The sequence below is a fragment of the Pipistrellus kuhlii genome, unplaced genomic scaffold (assembly GCF_014108245.1).
Source record: "Pipistrellus kuhlii isolate mPipKuh1 unplaced genomic scaffold, mPipKuh1.p scaffold_m20_p_83, whole genome shotgun sequence".
In the NCBI taxonomy this organism is placed as follows: domain Eukaryota; kingdom Metazoa; phylum Chordata; class Mammalia; order Chiroptera; family Vespertilionidae; genus Pipistrellus; species Pipistrellus kuhlii.
Window position 1 is genome coordinate 823,825 of NW_023425588.1, and position 19,144 is coordinate 842,968.

A 19,144-nucleotide genomic window follows, 5' to 3' on the forward strand; every position below is an offset into this window, starting at 1 on the left:
TGAGCATAATATCTTCCTACCCTTTCATTTCATCACAGATCATAGGACTACCATACCAAATTAATTTATAGTTTTTTTTCCATTTTTTTATTGTTTGAAGCACTACAAATAGTAGTACATATGTCTCCTTTTTGTTCCCCCTTGACCTGCATTTAGCCCCCCATATGCCTTCACTTACCCTCTTTTCCCCCCCATGTCTTGTATACATTGGTTATGTTTATATGCATGCATATAAGTCCTTCTATACAAACTCTTTTAGCAAGGAGGTAAAAAGCCTAAATGATACAAAAGTTTTCTGACAAAAGTAAGAAGAGAAAACTAAGTATATATAACAAAAGTGAATTACTCAAAACTACTTTAAAAAAAAAAAGAATTACCCTATGAATAAACCACCTTAATTGTAAAGAAAGAAGTCAGAAAAATGAGCAGTAATTCTTCCATACCTGGGAACAACTATAATCTAATATTTTTATGTGAGCACTGAGAGCTAAGTCCATGATATCTACAGGCACATCATCGCTATGGGCGAGGTTCCAGAGCAGATTCAACACTTTGTGTGCCATCACACCATCTTTATCATCTTCTGCAAGACGACGTATTAGCTCAAGTAGCTTTTCACGTTGTTTCTTACTTGCATTTGTCCAACTTGCCTAGAAAATATATTTAAATTATGTAAAAGCAAAACATATGCATGTGTCCCTATCTTATTCTTCCCAACGACACACACACCATAACTGAACAGTCAAGTCATAGAGACAAAAATTAGAAGGGTAAGAGAGTGGAAAAAAATATTATTGTTTAATGGGTACAGACTATCAGTTTTAAAGAGGAAAAAAAAAAACTATGGTGATAACTGGTGATGGCTGCACATTAGGAATGTGACTAAAACCAATGAACTGCAGATTTAAAAATAAAAATATTATGTCGTATGTATTTTACCACAATAAATAATTGAAAATAAGTTACAAATAAACAGAGCAGATTAAGAAGTAATGTCACACATTTTGAAACAAAAAATACAGAGAAAAGTTTAATAAATTCTAAATTATTGACCAAGGGAAAACATCCTAATTTCTATATACAAATTCAGAAGTAGATAAATGTTCATTAAAAACAAAACAAAACAAAAAAAAAACACCTAAAATAGCCCAAACTGGTGTGGCTCAGTGGATAGACCGTCGGCCTGTGGACTGAAAGGTCCCAGGTTCGATTCTGGTTGCGGGCACATCCCCAGTAGGAGGTATGCAAGAGGCAGCTGATTTATGTTTCTCTCATTAATGTTTCTAACTCTCTATCCCTCTCCCTTCCTCTCTGTAAAAAATCAATAAATATATTTTTAAAAAATAAAAATAAATAAAATGCTAATAGTTTACAAAAAATAAAATAAAATAGTTGCAGGTTTGAGAAAATGCAATAGATATGCTTACAACTATTCTTCCACAGAGAACTACTAAAAATCCTGGAGTGTACATGTAAAACAAACAGAAGAAGGCTCTGGATATTGGAGAGAAGTAAAATTACTGGAATTTTCCAAACCTAAGGATTAACAAGGTGGTTTAAGTCCCCCAGATTTTTTGTTTCCTATATTGCATATTTGAAACTAAAAATCCTGGAGAGTACATGTAAAACAAACGTAAGAAGGCTCTGGATATTGGAGAGAAGTAAAATTACTGGAATTTTTCAAATCTAAGGATTAACAAGGTGGTTTAAGTCCCCCAGATTTTTTGTTTCCTATATTGCATATTTGAAACCTGCAAAAGCCAGCAATCTGAAAACATTGATGAGTGCAGTCAAGGAAAGCTCTCCCCAGCAGGCATTTATGTAGTCAAAGGACCAGGAAACAAATAACCTAACATGATAAAAAGCATTTAGAAATTGACTGCCCTATTCCAAACCAACAGTTCAGAAAAAAATGTTGGTCCATGAGTGGGGAGCCTGGATTTCATAAGACTACATAACAAAGTTTATCAACCCTTTCTTGGGTAACATAAAAGAAGGATAAGTAATAACGTCAGTCAGTAGTAATGAGAAAGTCCAGTTTAGGTGATGCTAGAAAAAGTCCAGCAGAGTTAGGACTTTTATCCCTACCCAGCCGTACTATCCCACCTGTATAGAATTGAACATATAGTCAGAATTTCCTTCTCATCCAGCAGTAATAAGGTATGCCCCACCTTAGCAGACAAAATAAAATCCTTGTCTGCTAAGGTGGGGCATACCTTATGAGATGGGAACCTAGAGTTCTTTCTCTCACTGGCAATAAATAAGAGTCATTCTTTTGACTGACAGGCAACTAAAAACAAACAGTTTATTCCCAGTACAGAGACAAACCATGGCTGCTGCTTCCTAATGTCTACATTGGCCACCTTGATGCTCCAGCCCACATAGAACTTGTACTTCCACCATTATTCCTTCTACCTCTTGAAAGCTTAATCTGTTGTTTATTTCTATTTAAAAAATAAATAAAATAAAATCCTTGCCCATCAGATCAAGCAGGAATTGTGGCAGGAAATGAAAGACTAGGGTATCAGGAAACGAATAGCTACAGTTGTGTTTCTGTTCAGTGAGAATCAACCTTAAGTGATTTGTATGTTCTCAACAAAACCAGGTCTGGAGATAGACGCAGTAATCAACAGTGAGACAATTGTGAAACCAGCTTCAATTTCAGAGAAAAAACTATTAAATTTAATCAATAAACCACAATGACAATGTAGATGGACTCCTGTTCAGCTGCCTCTTCCAGAACACACTGATAAAAAAAGAGAAGACCTGTAATTCTGTTCTACAAATAAGGATTATAGATGCCTTTCATAAAATTAATATAGGCAAATGTGTTACAAGCTACTTCATAGAGTAGTAGGATATAACTACTAACTTTTGAAACCTAGGGATGAATTGTGGGAAGCATGAGACTTGGATGGAAAGCTTGTAAGAAGGATACTTTGAGAAAAGGGATGTGCATGAAAAACCACCTGCCTTATTTATGGGAATTACAACTTAGGGGAGTGTCAAAGGCAGCACCAGTAATTATTTCTTGAACTTTCCAAATAAGTTGGTAAATATGCAGGCTCCTGGATTTTTACTGGAATCCTTACTTTAATTCCTGGATGCTCTTGCCTAGAGGACAATGTCAGCACCCAAGATAACTCACCCTATTGATTGTATCTAAAGACCGGTTTGGCTCAATGGATAGAGCGTCGGCTTGGGGACTGAGGAACCCGGGTTCGATTCCGGTCAAGGGCATGTACCTTGGCTGCGGGCATATCCCCAGTGGGGGGTGTGCAGGAGGCGGCTGATCAATGACTCTCTCTCATTGATGTTTCTAGCTCTCTCTCTCCCTTCCTCTCTGCACAAAATCAATGAAATACATTTTCCATGTCTTCCTCAGTTTCCTTTCCTTCTGGCCCCCCTATTATTCTAATATTGTTTTGTTTTGTCCCAAAGTTCCCTTAGATTCTCCTCCTGCTTTTTAATTATTTTTCCCAAAAGCTGCTCTAATTAGGTATTTTTTAACATCTTGTCCTCTAGATCACTGATGCGGTCCCCTGCTTCTTCTAGTCTACTCTTGATGCATTCTATTGAGTTCTTCACAGTCACGATGTCATTTTTCATTTCTTCTTGGTTCTTCAGTTCCTCTTGGTTCTTCTTCATTTCCTCTTGTTTCTTATTCATATCATCAAATTTCTCTTCCATTCTTTTTAGCCATCCTATGATCATTACTATGAATTCTTGCTCTAGTAGATTGCTTGATTCTAACTCTTTTACTTCCTTTTCTGGTGATGCCTGCTTTTCTTTCATGTGTGCGCTATTTCTTTGTCTCCCCATTGTTTCTCTTTTCAGCATGTCTGGTTATGTGGTATTCCTTCTCCTGCGTTGATTTAAAGGCACAAAATTCAACACTACCAAGTACAACACAAAAGGCACTTAACAGGAATGTATTTGTGATATAAATAACCTCTAATGAAGGTGAGCACTAGAGAAAGGCAAATTAGGGGATAGGAGAGAAGGAAGTAAAAAAAAACAAAAGGGGGATTAATAAAGAGATAGAAAAAGAAGAAAAAAAGTAATGTTGAAATTGGAGTTGGAAAACAGGGAAAAGAAAGAGAGAGAGAGAGAGGGGGGGGGCAGACAGACTAAGAGAGAAAGGGGAAAAAACAAACCACATATATATATATATATATATATATATATATATATATATATGGAGAAAATTCCCATAGAACAACCACTAATCCCAGCAAATGCCAACAACAATACTTGGAGATTAATAGAAACTACAATATCCACTATTATTAAGTAAGGCTATGATATACAGAAGTAAAAAACAAAGAAAAACAAAGGATTTTAAAAAAATACAAAGCAACAACAACACAAGAATAAGCATAACAATTTCACTAAAAAGCATGAAAATTCACTATAATCAACATTCACGCAAATGACAAAAGGATAAAGAGGGGAACAGTTTTGTTTTGTTTTTAACTAGTTAATATAGTGAAGAGGGTTTTGTAAGTTAGTCCTTAATTTTAAGTAGGCTATGTCTTAGTTATTTGTGTCCATTTTTGATTAATTAAAAGTATGGAGAAAAAAGAAAAAGGAAAGGAAAAAAGGGGGGGTGGGGAACCAGTTTGTAATTCAGCCCCTAGGTGTTAGTTCTGGTTTGACGACCCAGTCGTTTTGGCTGTTCTAGCCTTCTTTCTCTATGGCACTATGTTTTGTCGAGGTAGGCTGCCTGGGTGCCGATCCCCTGTTTCCAGGAAGGCAATTTCCCAATGCAGTCTCCCAGAATATGCCCAACTGGGCAGTCCTTCCCTAGTACTAAGCAGCAAGGGGGTGAAGGGGATCAGGCGCAGGGTGGGTCTGCGCCAAGCTGTCCAGATGTTCTGCCCTTGGCGGGACAGTCCGGATTCTTAACAATTTGTCCCGTGTCACTTGGCATTTTAAAAAAGTCCCAATCTTTGGGAAAATTATGCCAAACCCAGCACTGGGTCTTGCAGGGCAGGATTTTCTCTCTAGCCGCAGCCAATTTTGGTCCAGCTCGGCGCAGGGGCCGCTCAGACGCGCAGCTACGCTGCTGGCTCAGCGGTGACCCAGTACTGTCACGTTATCTCCGCAAACTTTGACCTTTCCGTGGGTAATTGATGAACTCCCTTGAATCCACGTGTTTGCGCCGATTGGGGCATCACAGCTGCTCGATGGTCTCCTCTGCCGTGGGTTTTCCAGGCCTCAGAGAAGATCCTCCTTTCCTGTGAAGATGGCACAGCCTTCCCTCTGAGCCCATAGCTCCGGGAGAGGTCTCCACCGCTGCAGTGCTGGCTGCTTGGTCAGGAAATCCTATCCACCGGACCCTTCCTTATCTTACTTTAGAGTTCCGCTGCCCCTTAGCTGCCAATCAATATTCCCTGAGCAACTCAGGCGCTGCTTCTATCTGTTCTGGAACCAGGGTCAAAACAAGTTCATCTGTTCGGCTGCCATCTTGTCTCCCCAAGTGATATAATGGAATTATTATAATGACTATAGTTAGATCATCATAAGAATTTTTAATTAAAAAGATGAGAAACAGACACAGCTCTAACCTCACATTATTGTTATAATTGTTTATATATCACCATTTCAAATTTAAGGATATCCACAATAACTTTCCAAATTTCATTTCTTCGGCTCCTTTGAACATTAGATTTTTTAAAATGCATAAAAAAGATTACATCAGGAGAATTCATCCATTGTCTTAATTATTGCATTATCAGATTATATCATACTTTATACTTTTATTATATTCATTTCAATTCTTTCTATTTGTGGCTAATACATAAAATTCTACTATGGAAGCTGTTGAACATATATTTTGATCCATCTATAACAAGTTTCCTCAGGATATATATATATATATATTTAGAAATAAAACAATTGAGTCATATGATGCGAGAACCTACATTTTAAGAGGTAATATAAAACTGTTTCTTCTTCTTGTAATACCAATTTAACTTGCTCCCAGCAACTTAACATTTATTTTCAACAATTCTGTAATTCAATAGCCTGTGATTACTAGAGAACTTGTTTATGGATAATGACATATGATTTTATATTTTCTGTTTTTTATTGATTTTAGAAAGGAAGAGAGATAAAAATACCTATTGTGAGAGAAAATCACTGCAATGCCCCTTGCTGGGGATTGAAATGCTACCTGGTATGTGCCCTGACTGTGAACTGTACCATGAACTCATGGTTTTTACATCAAAGCTCAACCAGTGAGCCATGCCAGCAGGGCTGATTTGATGTTCTTGATCCACAAATCCTTCAACCAACGTTAATAATTACATGGAGTGTTTAGTTTTTTTACCTATCTCAATGTAGTTACATTAGAGGTGTGACTTTTCTTTGAGTGGAATTTCTATGCACCTGTGTATATTACTTGAAGGAACAACTATGTTTTTGTTTTATTTTCGGGTCTACATTCGTTAACATGTCAAGCTTTCCACTACAACAAATAACATTTCCCTGTATTGAACTGTTTTTTTAACCTATAGAAAAACAAAATGCCACAGAAAATGAGGGAATCATACATAATAAAAGCCTAATATGCTAAGTGTCTAGTCAACCAGTCAGCCATTCAACTAATCAAAGAGTAATCCTATCTAATAAAACAGTAAAATGCAAATGGACTGTCACATTAAGATAAAAGATGGCCACCCTACATGGTCAAATATGGCTGCCCCCATGTGGACACAAGATGGCTGCCACAAGATGGCCAGCAGAGGAGAGCAGTTGTGGAAAGTGAGAGGTTACCAGGCTGGCTATAAGACCAGGCCAGCAAGGGAGGGCAGTTGGGGGGACCAAGGCCTTCAGGTAAGGGCAGTTAGGGGAAACCCAAGCCTGCAGGACAGAGCAGTTGCGGGGCACCAGGCCTGCAGGAGGGGAGTTGTGGGTGATCAGGCAAGGAGGAGGGCAGTTAGGGGTGACCAGGATGGTAAAGGAGGACAGCAGGAAAGAACAGTTGGTGGGGAAAAGGACTGCAGGGTAGGGCAGTTGCAATGGGGACCAGGCCTGCAATGGAACTTAGGCCTAATGTGGAGGGCAGCTGGAGGGGACCCAGTTCAGCAAGGAAGAGAAGTTTGGGGGGATAAGGTCTGCAAGGGAAGACAATTGTGGGGGATCAGGCAGTTGGGAGGGCAGTTCGGTGCCAGCAGTTGGGAGCCAGCAATTAAACAAGTGGTCAGATATCCCTCAAGTGGTCCGAGATTGGAGAGGATGCAGGTTGGGCTGAGGTAGCCCCCACTTACATGCATGAGTTTTGTACACCAGGCTTCTAGTATGCTAATGATATGATAAGGCTGTTCAACCACTCGCTATGATATGCACTGACCACTAGGGGGAAGATGCTCAAATGAGCAAGTTAGCTTGCTGCTGGGATCTGGCTGATTAGAACTGAGTGAGACAAGTTAGACACACCGTGGAGCCCTCATACATCCCTCACCAACTGGCCAACCTCCCACATTTCTCTCCAGCCCAAATCATGCACTGGTGGGTTCCCTCGGCCTGATCTGCACCTTCTCACACTCCTGGATCCCTCAGGGGATGTTGGAAAGCCATTTTTAGCCGTATCCCACCGGCCAGGCTGAGGGACCCCACTGGTATACCAGGCCTCTAGTCCTCTATATAATAAAAGCCTAAGTGACTGTTATTGAGGAATAAGCAGAATAACTGGTGATGCACACTTAACCAAGTGTAGCAGACACTTATGCAGATGCTGCCCCCTGGTGGTCAGTGTTTTCCCACAGTGGGATCACTGCTCAACCAGAAGCCAAGTTCACGGCTGGTGAGCATAGCAGTGGTGGTGACAGTGCTAAGAAACATCAAGCCCAATAGTAAGATGCGAGCAGGCAGGGAGTAAGTAGCAAGTGGTCCCATACTGGAAGAGGGATGTCCGACTGTTGGCTTATGGGTCCTGAACTGGGAGAGGATGCAGGACGAGCTGAGAGTCCCCTTCAGTGCACAAATTTTGGGCACCAGGCCTCTAGTCCTGTATAATAAAAGCCTAAGGGGTGAGATGTCATCACAAGATGGCCACCCCAAGATGAATGCACACACAATGGAGACGTGTTGCGGAGACAGGTTGCAGCAAAGGAGAGCAGTTGTGGGTCATCAGGCCAGCAGGCAAGGGCCACTGTGGATGATGAGGAAGGCAGAAGGAGTTGGGGGTGAAATCAGGCCAATGATAGGGAAAATAGGGGCAATCAGGCAGGCAGGCAGAGGTAGTCAGGGGTGATCAGGCAGGCAGGCCTTTAAGCATTTAGGAACCAGTGGTCCCAGATTGCAGGAAAGTTTTCTGACTACCAGTTTAAGCCCGATCCCCCGTCTTTGTGCATCAAACCAATGTTCTATCTAATAAAAGAGAAATATGCAGATTTACTATCACTCCAACACACAAAGTGGCTACTGCAATGTGGTCAAAGATCCTGCCCCGATGTGGACACAAGATGGCCAGCAGGGGAGGGCAGTTGAAAGGCACCAGGTCTGCAAGGGAGGGCATTTTGGAGGTGATCAACCCTGCAGGAGAGGGCAGTTAGAGGTAACAATGCCTGCAAGAAAGGGCAGTTGGGGGTAACTGGGCATGCAGGGGAAAGCAGTTAAGGGGAACAGGCCTGCAGGACAGGGCAGTTAGGGGTAACCAGGCTGGCTGAGGAAGTTGGGAACAAAAAGGCTGACAGGTAAACAGTTAGACATCAATCAGGCTAGCAAGGGGAATGGTTAAGGGGTGATCAGGCTGGCAGACAGAAGCAGTCAGGGGCAATCAGGAAGGGAGACAGGAAAGCTGTTGGGAGCCAGCAGTCCTGGATAGTGAGAGGGATGTCTGATTGCCCTAAAAGGCAGTCAGACATCCCTTGAGGGGTCCCAGATTGGAGAGGGTGCAGACTGGGCTGAGGGACATGGCCCTGTGCACAAATTTTATGCACCGGACCTCTAGTATATAATCGAAGCCTAATATGCAAATAGAAAAATGGCAAAATAACCGCATACTTATTGTTATGGGGTAGATGTTCAACTCAGTGCAAACCCACAAAGGTGAAGGAAGCTCTGCTCAGCCAGAAGCCAGGTTCAGATTTTCATGCACTGGGCCTCTATTAACAGAATAATTCTGTATTTGTTATAAATTCTTGTTATAAATTTGAATTAGAATAAATTATAATATAATATTTTCTTTGACAAAATTTGTTGGTAAGTATATTGCTAACTTACTAAGAAGTATCTACATTAATAAAAGAGAAACATGCCAATAAGGAGCATGCATGCAAATTAACCCCAACAAGATGGCTGCTGGCCATGAAGCTGTAGCTAGCAGGAGGCTTGGGCTGCCCCGGTGATGGCTCTGGCCTCTGCTCAAGGCTACAGTTTCAATTATAGAAGATAAAATATCCTAGATACTTGCTTCCAGCCTGCCCTGGCCTCTGCTCAGGAGGCACTGAAAAGTAAAAAAAAAAAAAAGAGGTGCTGGGACCTTGGGTCACCGGAGGGTTTATCAGGCCAGGATGGGTTGACAGGAGCCATTGGGGGTAAGCAGACCATTAGGGGGACCAGTTGCGGGTGAGCGGGCCATCAATGGGGGGTTCAGTTGGAGGTGATCAGAACAGTGGTGGATTTCGGTGCAGTTGGGAGTGAGCAGGCCAGCAGGGGGGCAATTGGGAGTGAGGAGGTTGACTTGGGGGGTAGTTGGGGATAAGGTTGGCGGGGGGCGCCCGCATTTGGGGACAAGCAGGCCAGTAGGCAGAGTGGTTAGGGACAATCAGGCAGGCAGGTAGGCGAGCAATTAGAACCAACAGTCCTAGATTGTGAGAGGGAAGTCTGATGCCGGTTTAGGCCCAATCCCTGTAAATCGGCAGTAGGACATATTTCAGGGTCCCAGATTGGAGAGGGTGCAGGTCGGGCTGAGAAAACATCTCCCCTCCCCGCATGAATTTCATGCATTGGGCTAATAGTATATAAATAATTAATGCTATTTCAAATGGTACTACTTTACTGTTTGAACTACTACCTTAAAGCAATCAAAAAGATGATCAAGTTGTTCAGGAGAAAAATCCCAAGCCAATTTTGCTAGCAGATCATGTACATTCTTCACAATAGCTTCATGTTTCCCTGCCTGTTGAAAAATAAGCATTACATAAACTTAAGCAAATAACACAAAATTAGTGTACTTAAATTTGAAAAAAGTTAGGAACTAAGTAGTCTATCGGGTCTAGTAATAATTAATGTCGTTTTTAAACATTCGTTTAAAATCTTGCTTGGTGTTGACTTGTATTGACATAACCTTCAAACACGTGGTATCTACAGAACGTGTCAAGTGCAATTAACAAGTTTTGCTTGAAAAAGTTTGGTTTGGTTTTTGTTGCAAAACTAGGGCTAAGAAGATGGCGGATGAAGAGCATATTCGGCACTGCATGCTTTACGAGTTCCAATTAGGAAGAAAAGCAAGTGAGGCTGCAAAAAGCATCTGTAGTGCTCTTGGTCAAGATGCAGTTAGCGCCAGAAAATGCCAGCGTTGGTTTGAGAAATTTCACGAGGGAAATTTTTCGTTAGATGACAAGAGTGGTCGAGGCCGTGTGTCCAATTTTGATCAAGAAGCTCTTCAAGCTCTTTTGGTGCAAAATCCTCAAATTACCCAACAAGAGCTTGCAACAACTTTAAATTGTTCACAAAAAACAATTTCCAATCAATTGCGTGCACTTGGCAAAGTCCAAAAGTTTGGAAAATGGGTTCCTCATGAGTTGCCCGACAACAACCGTAATCAAAGAGTCACAATTTGCAGTTCGCTCCTCTCTCGTCAAAACCGTTTGCCGTTTTTAGAGCAAATTGTTACCAAAGATGAAGAATGGGTGCTGTATGTTAATTTGAAAAGGCGGCCTCAATGGTTGGACAAAAATGAGGCTCCGCAGCCCAAGCCAAAACCTGACTTGCATGCGAAAAAAGTGATGTTGTGTGTTTGCTGGAATTTTAAAGGAATTCTTCATTATGAACTTTTACCATCTAAGCAAACCATTACAAGTGCAGTGTATAGTGCCCAATTGGAAAGGTTAGCCCAAGCTTTAAGAGAAAAAGAACCCGCGCTGATTAATCGGAAGGGCGTAATTCTTCACCACGATAACGCACGACCGCATGCTGCAAGAATCACTGCTGAAAAACTGCGCCAGTTGGAATGGGAAGTTCTCCCTCAACCTGCATATTCTCCTGATATTGCCCCTTCAGATTACCATTTGTTTCGTTCTTTGCAAAACTTTCTTCTTGGAAAAAAATTTAATAATGAAGAATGCCTCAAAAATGCATTGACTGAATTTTTTGCATCAAAATCACAAGAATTTTACAACAGAGGGATTAAAATGCTTCCTGAGCGTTGGGCACAAGTAGTAGAAAACAATGGCAACTATATTGTTGATTAAATTTTGTTGTATTGGCCGAAACCGGTTTGGCTCAATGGATAGAGTGTCGGCTTGGGGACTGAAAGGTCCCGGGTTCGATTCTGGTCAAGGGCGTGTACCTTGGTTGCGGGCATATCCCCAGTAGGGGGTGTGCAAGAGGCGGCTGATCAATGACTCTCACATCGATGTTTCTAACTCTCTATCTCTCTCCCTTCCTCTCTGTACAAAATCAATAAAATATATTTAAAAAATAAATTAATTAATTAAATAAATTTTGTCGTATTGTTTAAATAAATTCGATTCAAAAAAGTATTAGAAAACGACATTAACTATTACTAGACCTAATATGTCAACCTCTATTATTAACAAAACATTCCCAATTGCTTCATGAGAGGTAATGTATTAAGAACTCCCTGTATTTTAAATGCTTAGAGCTTTCACCATTTACATTCATTTTATACACAATGTGTTGATATAAATGGTAACACACTTACACTTTAGGAATTTTTATGAAAGGTTGTTACAGAATACATATCTATACTAATAAAAGATAATATGATTAGACCACAAATCCTTCCAGACTAAGCCACTGTTGTGGGCTGAGGCAGAAGTGATTAGAGCCATCAGGCAGATAGGTAAAGCGGTTAGGAACTAACAGGCTAATAGGGGAGCATGGTTAGTTGCATCAGTCAGGCAGTCAGAGGAGGTTAAGGGTGATCAGGTAGGCAGGCAAAAGGGTTAGGTATGATCAGGCAGGCAGGCAAGCAGGTGAGCAGTTAGGGGCCAGCAGTCCAGGAATGGAAAGGGTGCAGGCTGGACTAAGGAACATCCTCTCCCTCCTCACTCCCCGCAAAAATTTCAAGCACCAGGCTTCTAGTTTAATGATAAAATTAACAAAAATATGGCCAAATAGTCAATGCTTCAAACCTGCAAACTAAGTTTTCAATGACAACAATGAATATTTTGGTGGTTTCTCATAAAAATAAAAAGTATTATTATTTGAAACAATATTTCCCAAATAGTTCATGAAAATAAAACATGTCATGAAGCTAATTAAACGAATTACACATTAATCCTTCTGAAACTAGAAGTCACATAAATTTATGAAAACTTAAAATCTTCTATAACAACTCTATAAGTGATACAGTAATACTACCTAATGTTTCTTTCCTTTTATATATACACAAGAAAAAAATCTTATTTAATATATAAAACTGTTACATAATTCATAATTCATACCTTTAGCAAATAGTGTCAAGATGGAGAATACTGTTCTTTCTTATGAAAATAACTATCATCTTAAATTCCTTACCTGTGCTGCCCAGATATTATCAAGATCCTGTAATGTCAGAGCATCTTCTTTAATCACAAAACGAAGAATCTTCTCTAGTTTTTCTACATACTGAGGTTGATGAAGATTATCTCGCAAGACAATGGATAAGATATTGTGCTGCTGTATCCATTCCTAAATGTAATACAATAGTTTTTTTCAAAGCAGAAACTAAAAATATGCTTATTAAGGAGGAAAAAGGGCAAAGTAGGTAGACAATTTAATAAAAAGTTGTAAACAATTACAAACTTCCATTGAAAATAAGTACTGGGAATATAATCTATATTAATAAAAAAGGTAATATGCTAATTAGAGTGGATGTCTTGCAGACAACCTTCTGGATATACACCTGACAAAGCTGGGTCTGAACAAAGCTGTGTAGCCATAGTCCCAGGAGCCAGCACCTGTGATGGCTGCAGCCTAGGAGAGGAAGAAGCCACTTATACATTGTCCCCTGCGAATGTGGCAATCAGACATCCCCCAAGGGATCCCAGATTGAAGAGGGTGCAGGACAGGATAAGAGAACCACCTTCCCCTGCATGCAAGAGTTTTGTGCACCAGTCCACTAGTGAATAACATAATGGCTATAGTTGTTCACTATAACTGAATATTTTTGTATAATTGGAAGTAATAACAATAATCCTAAGTTTTCATCATAAGAAAAAACCCTTTTATCTTTTTTACATCTGTAGAAGGTAATGAAATAAATTTGTGATTATTTTACAATAAACATGTCATTATGTTGTGCAATTTAAACTTATACAAACAAGTATTTCAATTATAGCTAAATAAAACTAAATAGAAAATAACATGGGCCAGATTTCTAACATTAAACAATTAAAAACACATCCTGGTCAGTGTTGCTCAGTAATTAGAGGACCGGTCTGTGCAGCAAAGGGTCTCAAATCCTGGTTAAGGGCATGAACAATATCTTGAGTTGCAGGTTTGCTCCCCAGCCCTGGTCCAGGTTTGTGGAAAAGGCAATCAGTCTATGTGTCTCTTTAACCCTGAAGTTCCTTACTCTCTTTCTCCCTCTCTCCCTCTTACTGTTCCCAAAAAGCAATGAAAAAATATACTTGGGTATTGATTAATGAACAAAAAAGGTTAAAAATCAAAGTTTATTTGTGTTCACAAATTATACTAAAAATGTAGTTTCATTTACAAATTATAACCCATTATTGTAACTAACTTATTTGTTGTAATATATAAAATTAATAATTACATGAAATTATACAATTATAGAGATTGTACAATTTTAGAGATTAGATTAGTGGTTGTTAGGGGTTGAGAAAGTGGTTGGCATTTTCTCAATTAATGGTTGGTCCGGGAAAAGAAGTGGATATGGTTATAAAATTCAACACAAGGGATCTATGTGGTCATGTAAATATTTTGTATCTTGATGTGTTAATATCAATATCATTGTTGTAATATTGTCCTATCATTTTTTTTTCCACTGGGAAAAATTACCACAGGGAAAAACTGAATAAAGGATACAAAAACTAAAAAACAAGAAAAACTAAAAGGGCAAAACAAGAAGAGATCAAACCACAATCTATTTTTTCTTATACTAGTAACTGCACATGTCTCTACGCTTACTCAATTAAAATATTTTAAAAATATTTTTCTATTCCAGTCTATTTTTGAAAACATTTAGATTTTTCTGGATTAGTATTTTATTTCACTAAGCCTACAGATTAGTTTGGGGGAGGTTTTCTTCCCCCTTCACAGGTTCAACATATTCTTAAAATTATTATTAGTGTGAAAAATATTGTTGATTATTAAATGAGATTTTACTAGTGATATGCTCAAAATGGTGCCTAGATCATAGTTAACCTTTTATAAATTATCAGTTATTATATGACATATATACATATACAAGTATCTATATCTATATCAATATCTATATGCGCCAAATGACCAGAATGACCGGTTGCTATGACATGCACAGCAGCTAGCCAAGCAGCCTGATTGGGGTCAGGACTGATGGCCAACCTCTTGATGCCCTTCCCCCCATAGGCCTGGCCCTGATCAGCCCAAACAGGAGAAGGCCATCCAGACCCCACCTGTGCACAAATTCATGAATCGGGCCTCTAGTATTAATTCATATATTTTAGTACACTTTTTAAGATAACTGAAAAACAATCTATATATTCTTTCTTATTTTAGAAACAACATTGTGGGAAAAAATGTTACAGGAATAGCAAAGTGCTTCAAAGTTTCTGAACTCTCTTTTTCTGTAACTATCAAAATTTAAGGGCATTTTTAGTAGTTTTGGGATGGACACTCCATAAAAGTACATTGCATAATAAACCTTGACCTCCATCACTGAGTCAGGACATAGTTCTACATTAATACTACTTCTCACTACCATCCAAGTGGCTTCAAAACACTTTTTATTACATTTTTTTATTTTTTTATTTTATTGATTTTTTTCCAGAAAGGAAAGGAGAGAGATATAGAGCTAGAAACGTCGATGAGAGAGGAACATTGACCAGCTGCCTCTTGCACACCCTCTACTGGGGATGTGCCTGCAACCAACGTACATAGCCCTGATCAGACTCAAACCTGGGACCTTTCAGTCCGCAGACCAACGCTCTACCACTGAGCCAAACTGGTTTCGCCTACATTTTGATCTTTTGCACTATTAAGCTACAGTCTTCTTTAATATAGAGTTTATTCTTCATAGACAGAGCAAAAATGCTGGCACACACTATTCACTCAAACAATATTACTGAGTAACTCATCTGGTCTACTGCATGCAATTCATTTCAATAGTAAAATACAGATTGGGGCAAAGTATGTTTATAGTTTTTGAATATGTAAAACATACCATATAATTATTTATTGCTTATTTTCTACATAAGCAAGTGTGAACATATTTTTGTCCTAACAAGAATACATATGTAATTATGTGAATATTTATGGTAGTTTTCTTTCAATTTTAATAGACAATGATAAGTAATTTTTAAAAATGCAGTCATCCAAATAACAAAATATTAATTCATGGATGTTATTTTTTTTATTGTAATCCCCATTTTTAAACTCAACTGAAGTGACAATTTATTCAGTAAATTCTAAATGTACCCACCAATTCTGAAGATCAACTGTATTGCTTTATTTTACCCTCCTCACCAAACTATAATGACAACATAAATACCTACATTAAACAATAGTAAATTAAAGCTCCTGGTCAAGATGAGAAAATAGGTAAATGCGGCATTGACATCCTCCCACAACCATATCAAAATTACAACTAAACCAAAGAATAACTATCATTCTGAACAGCTTGAAATCTAACTGCACAAAAGTCCTACAAGTAAGGATATAAAGAAGAAACCTCAGCCTAAACCGGTTTGGCTCAATGGATAGAGCATCGGCTTGGGGACTGAAGGATCCCGGGTTCGATTCCGGTCAAGGGTATGTAGTTTGGTTGCGGGCATATCCCCAGTAGGGGGTGTGCAAGAGGCAGCTGATCGATGACTCTCATCGATGTTTCTAACTCTCTATCTCTCTCCCTTCCTGTTTGTACAAAATCAATAAAATATATATTTTTAAAAATAAAAAATAAAGAAGAAACCTCATGGAGATATTTAAAACTAGAGGCCTGGTGCATGAAATTGGTGCATAGGGTTGGGGGCGAGGCCCAGCCTGCACCCTTTCCAATCTGGGACTCCTTGAAAGATATCCCTCTCACCATCCAGGACTGCTGGCTCCCAACTCCTCACCTGCCTGCCTTCCTGATTGCCTCTAACCACTTCTGCCTACCAGCCTGATCACCTACTAACCACTCCCATGCCAGCCTGACTGATGTCTAACTGCTCCCCTGCCAGTTTGTTTGGCCCCAATTTCCCCCCTCTGCTAGCCTAGTCACCCCTAACTGCCCTCCCCTACAGGGTTGTCTTCGACTGCCCTCTTTGCAGGCCTGGTCCCTCTCAACTGCCCTTCCTTGCAGGCCTGGTGCTCCCAACTGCTCTCTCTTATTTGCCTGATCACCCACAACTGTCTTCTCTTGTAGGCCTGGTGCCTCCCAATCGCCCTCTCCTGCTGGTCATCTTGTGGCGGCCATCTTGTGTCCACATGAGGGCAGGATCTTTGACCACTTGGGGGCAGCCATCTTGTGTGTTGAAATGAGTCAATTTGCCTATCACTCTTTTATTAGATAGGATAGAGGTCTGGTGCACAGGTGAGGGCAGCTGGTTTGCCCTGAAAGGTGTCCTGGATCAAGGTGGGGATGGGGCAGCCTGAGTAAGGGGCTTATGGTGGTTTGCAGGCCAGTCACACCACCCAGACTCAAGCGGAGGACCTGGTATCTGGGATACAATTACTTTCTACAATAAAAACTTTGTATATGGAGCAGAGCCAAGCCTCCTGCTCACTCCTAGGTGACAGCTATTTCTGTTTGGATTTGTTTACCTTCTATAATTGAAACTTTGTAGCCTGGAGTGGAGGCTTAGGCAGGCAAAAGCAGACAGAAACCTTGGCTTCTTCTAATGCCAGAGAAACCTAAGACTCTGTGGTCACAGCATTTTTGGTTGGGCTAATTTGCATAGGCACTCTGTTTGTTGGGTGGGGTTTGTGGGGCGGTGTGATGGTTAATTTGCATATTTCTCTTTTATTAGGTAGGATAGACGGACATATAAAGAGATTCCCGAACAAGAAAAAGCTACTAGAGTTTGTCACCACCAAGCCATTATTACATGAATTATTAAAGGGTCTTCAAGAAAAAAAATAAAGGTTAAAAAAATATGAAAAAAGTTGTGTGTTTGCGCGCATATATATTATATATATATATATATATATATATATATATATATATACATACACACATATATATGTGTGCGCATATATATATTATATATATATATATATATATATACACACACACACATACACACACACACACACACACACCTAACTTAAAAAAAAATAAAAAAAAGCAGAACAGAAACAGGCTACTATATAAATGCAGGAAACATTCTGATGGCTGCCAGATGCGAGGGGAATGGATGAAAAAATAAAGAGACTAAGGAAATACAATTAGTACTTATAGAATAGTTATGAAGATATAAAATATAAGATAGAGAATATAGCATTTAATTGTAATATCTATGTATGGGGTCAGAGAGTATAAGATGTATCAGGATGATCACTTAGTAAATTACATAATGTCTAACCACTGAGTGTATGCCTGAAACTAATAAAAATACTGTATGTCAACTGTAAAGTTTAAAAATACTTTTTATTTTAAAAAACCCAAAGCAAAAATATTAACAAAAATTATCCTACTATTTCTAAATAATAAATCAATTTTTATCACTATTGTGAAGTTTAATGGTTTAATGACCATGAATCAATTCTCCAATTTCAGTGTTAATTTTTGTTAGTTCCTACCCACAATAATTTATGTCAATCATGTTTTCCTTAAGCAGGTTTCTTATTCTTTAAAAGAAAAATCAAAGGGTCTTACGGCCATTCGTTCAGCTGTCAGCCATTCCTCTTCCTCAGGATTACCATGCCGATGTGTATAATATGATACACTAGATATAACTTTGTTAATTTCATTTAAAGCATTCATCTTTCCATTAAAAGAAGAAATTTGCAACAATCTAGAAGAGAAATTAGGACTAAGTATCATTATTGAAAAATGAAACAGATAATTATTTATAGAGGCAAATACTTACCTAAGTATTGTTTTCAACCGCAAAATTTCTAAATTTTTTACAGTTTCATCTTGTTCCGGGATTCTTGAAGCTAAATTCTTCAGAGACTTAATAATCATAGAAAGGGCATCATTTTTTGTTTCACTTTTTGCTTCTTTTTTCAATTCTTCATCATTTAAATTTTCTAAAAATTGTGTGACTACTTCTATAACTGGAATAAAGTATTTTTTCACTGTATATTGACTGAGAAACTCATAGCATTGTCCAAATGGTCTAAAATAAGGAGAACATAAATTTCTGTAATGTCCAATAATCTTTTCAAAATTATCAAAATATTTCTAATTATTAAAAAAACTCATTATTATACTTTAAAATAAAAAGCACTATTTGAAAAAAAATTCAATGTATTTTATAGAATTAAGTTTTATACTATACTTTAAAATATAACTTACTTAATAAGGGCTGTAATTATTTGAACATTTAACGCTGATCCATTAATAAAGCGATCATGCAAAATCTGGAACCCATTTAATGAGCCAAATTTATTGATGAGATCCACTAGCCAACCCTGCAACACAGTTAATAATGAGTTAATTCTTTCCTTAAAGAAATAAAGTAAAAAAGTTTTTACCTAAAATAAGTCAGAATTAGAAAATTCAATTAAAAAAATTCCCTTTAGGAACAATCCAACAAGAAGAAATAACCCTGGTAAATATATATGCACCCAATACAGGAGCAACCAAATACATTGA

General features: G+C 38.7%; 1 protein-coding gene across 7 annotated transcripts in view; it reads right to left on the bottom strand.

The window, feature by feature from the left end:
- LOC118712127 (probable ubiquitin carboxyl-terminal hydrolase FAF-X) overlaps positions 1 to 19,144 on the bottom strand; it is a 186,960-nt gene that overhangs the window by 119,141 nt on the left and 48,675 nt on the right. For all 7 annotated transcript variants that reach the window (XM_045577118.1, XM_045577120.1, XM_036425631.2 and 4 more), the window contains 6 exons: positions 18,845 to 18,960; positions 18,414 to 18,665; positions 18,200 to 18,338; positions 12,715 to 12,867; positions 10,025 to 10,129; positions 444 to 650 (listed from right to left, as the gene is read on the bottom strand). In XM_045577118.1, coding sequence (XP_045433074.1) covers positions 444 to 650; positions 10,025 to 10,129; positions 12,715 to 12,867; positions 18,200 to 18,338; positions 18,414 to 18,665; positions 18,845 to 18,960 — 972 coding nt within the window. The remainder of the gene's footprint in view (positions 1 to 443; positions 651 to 10,024; positions 10,130 to 12,714; positions 12,868 to 18,199; positions 18,339 to 18,413; positions 18,666 to 18,844; positions 18,961 to 19,144) is intronic.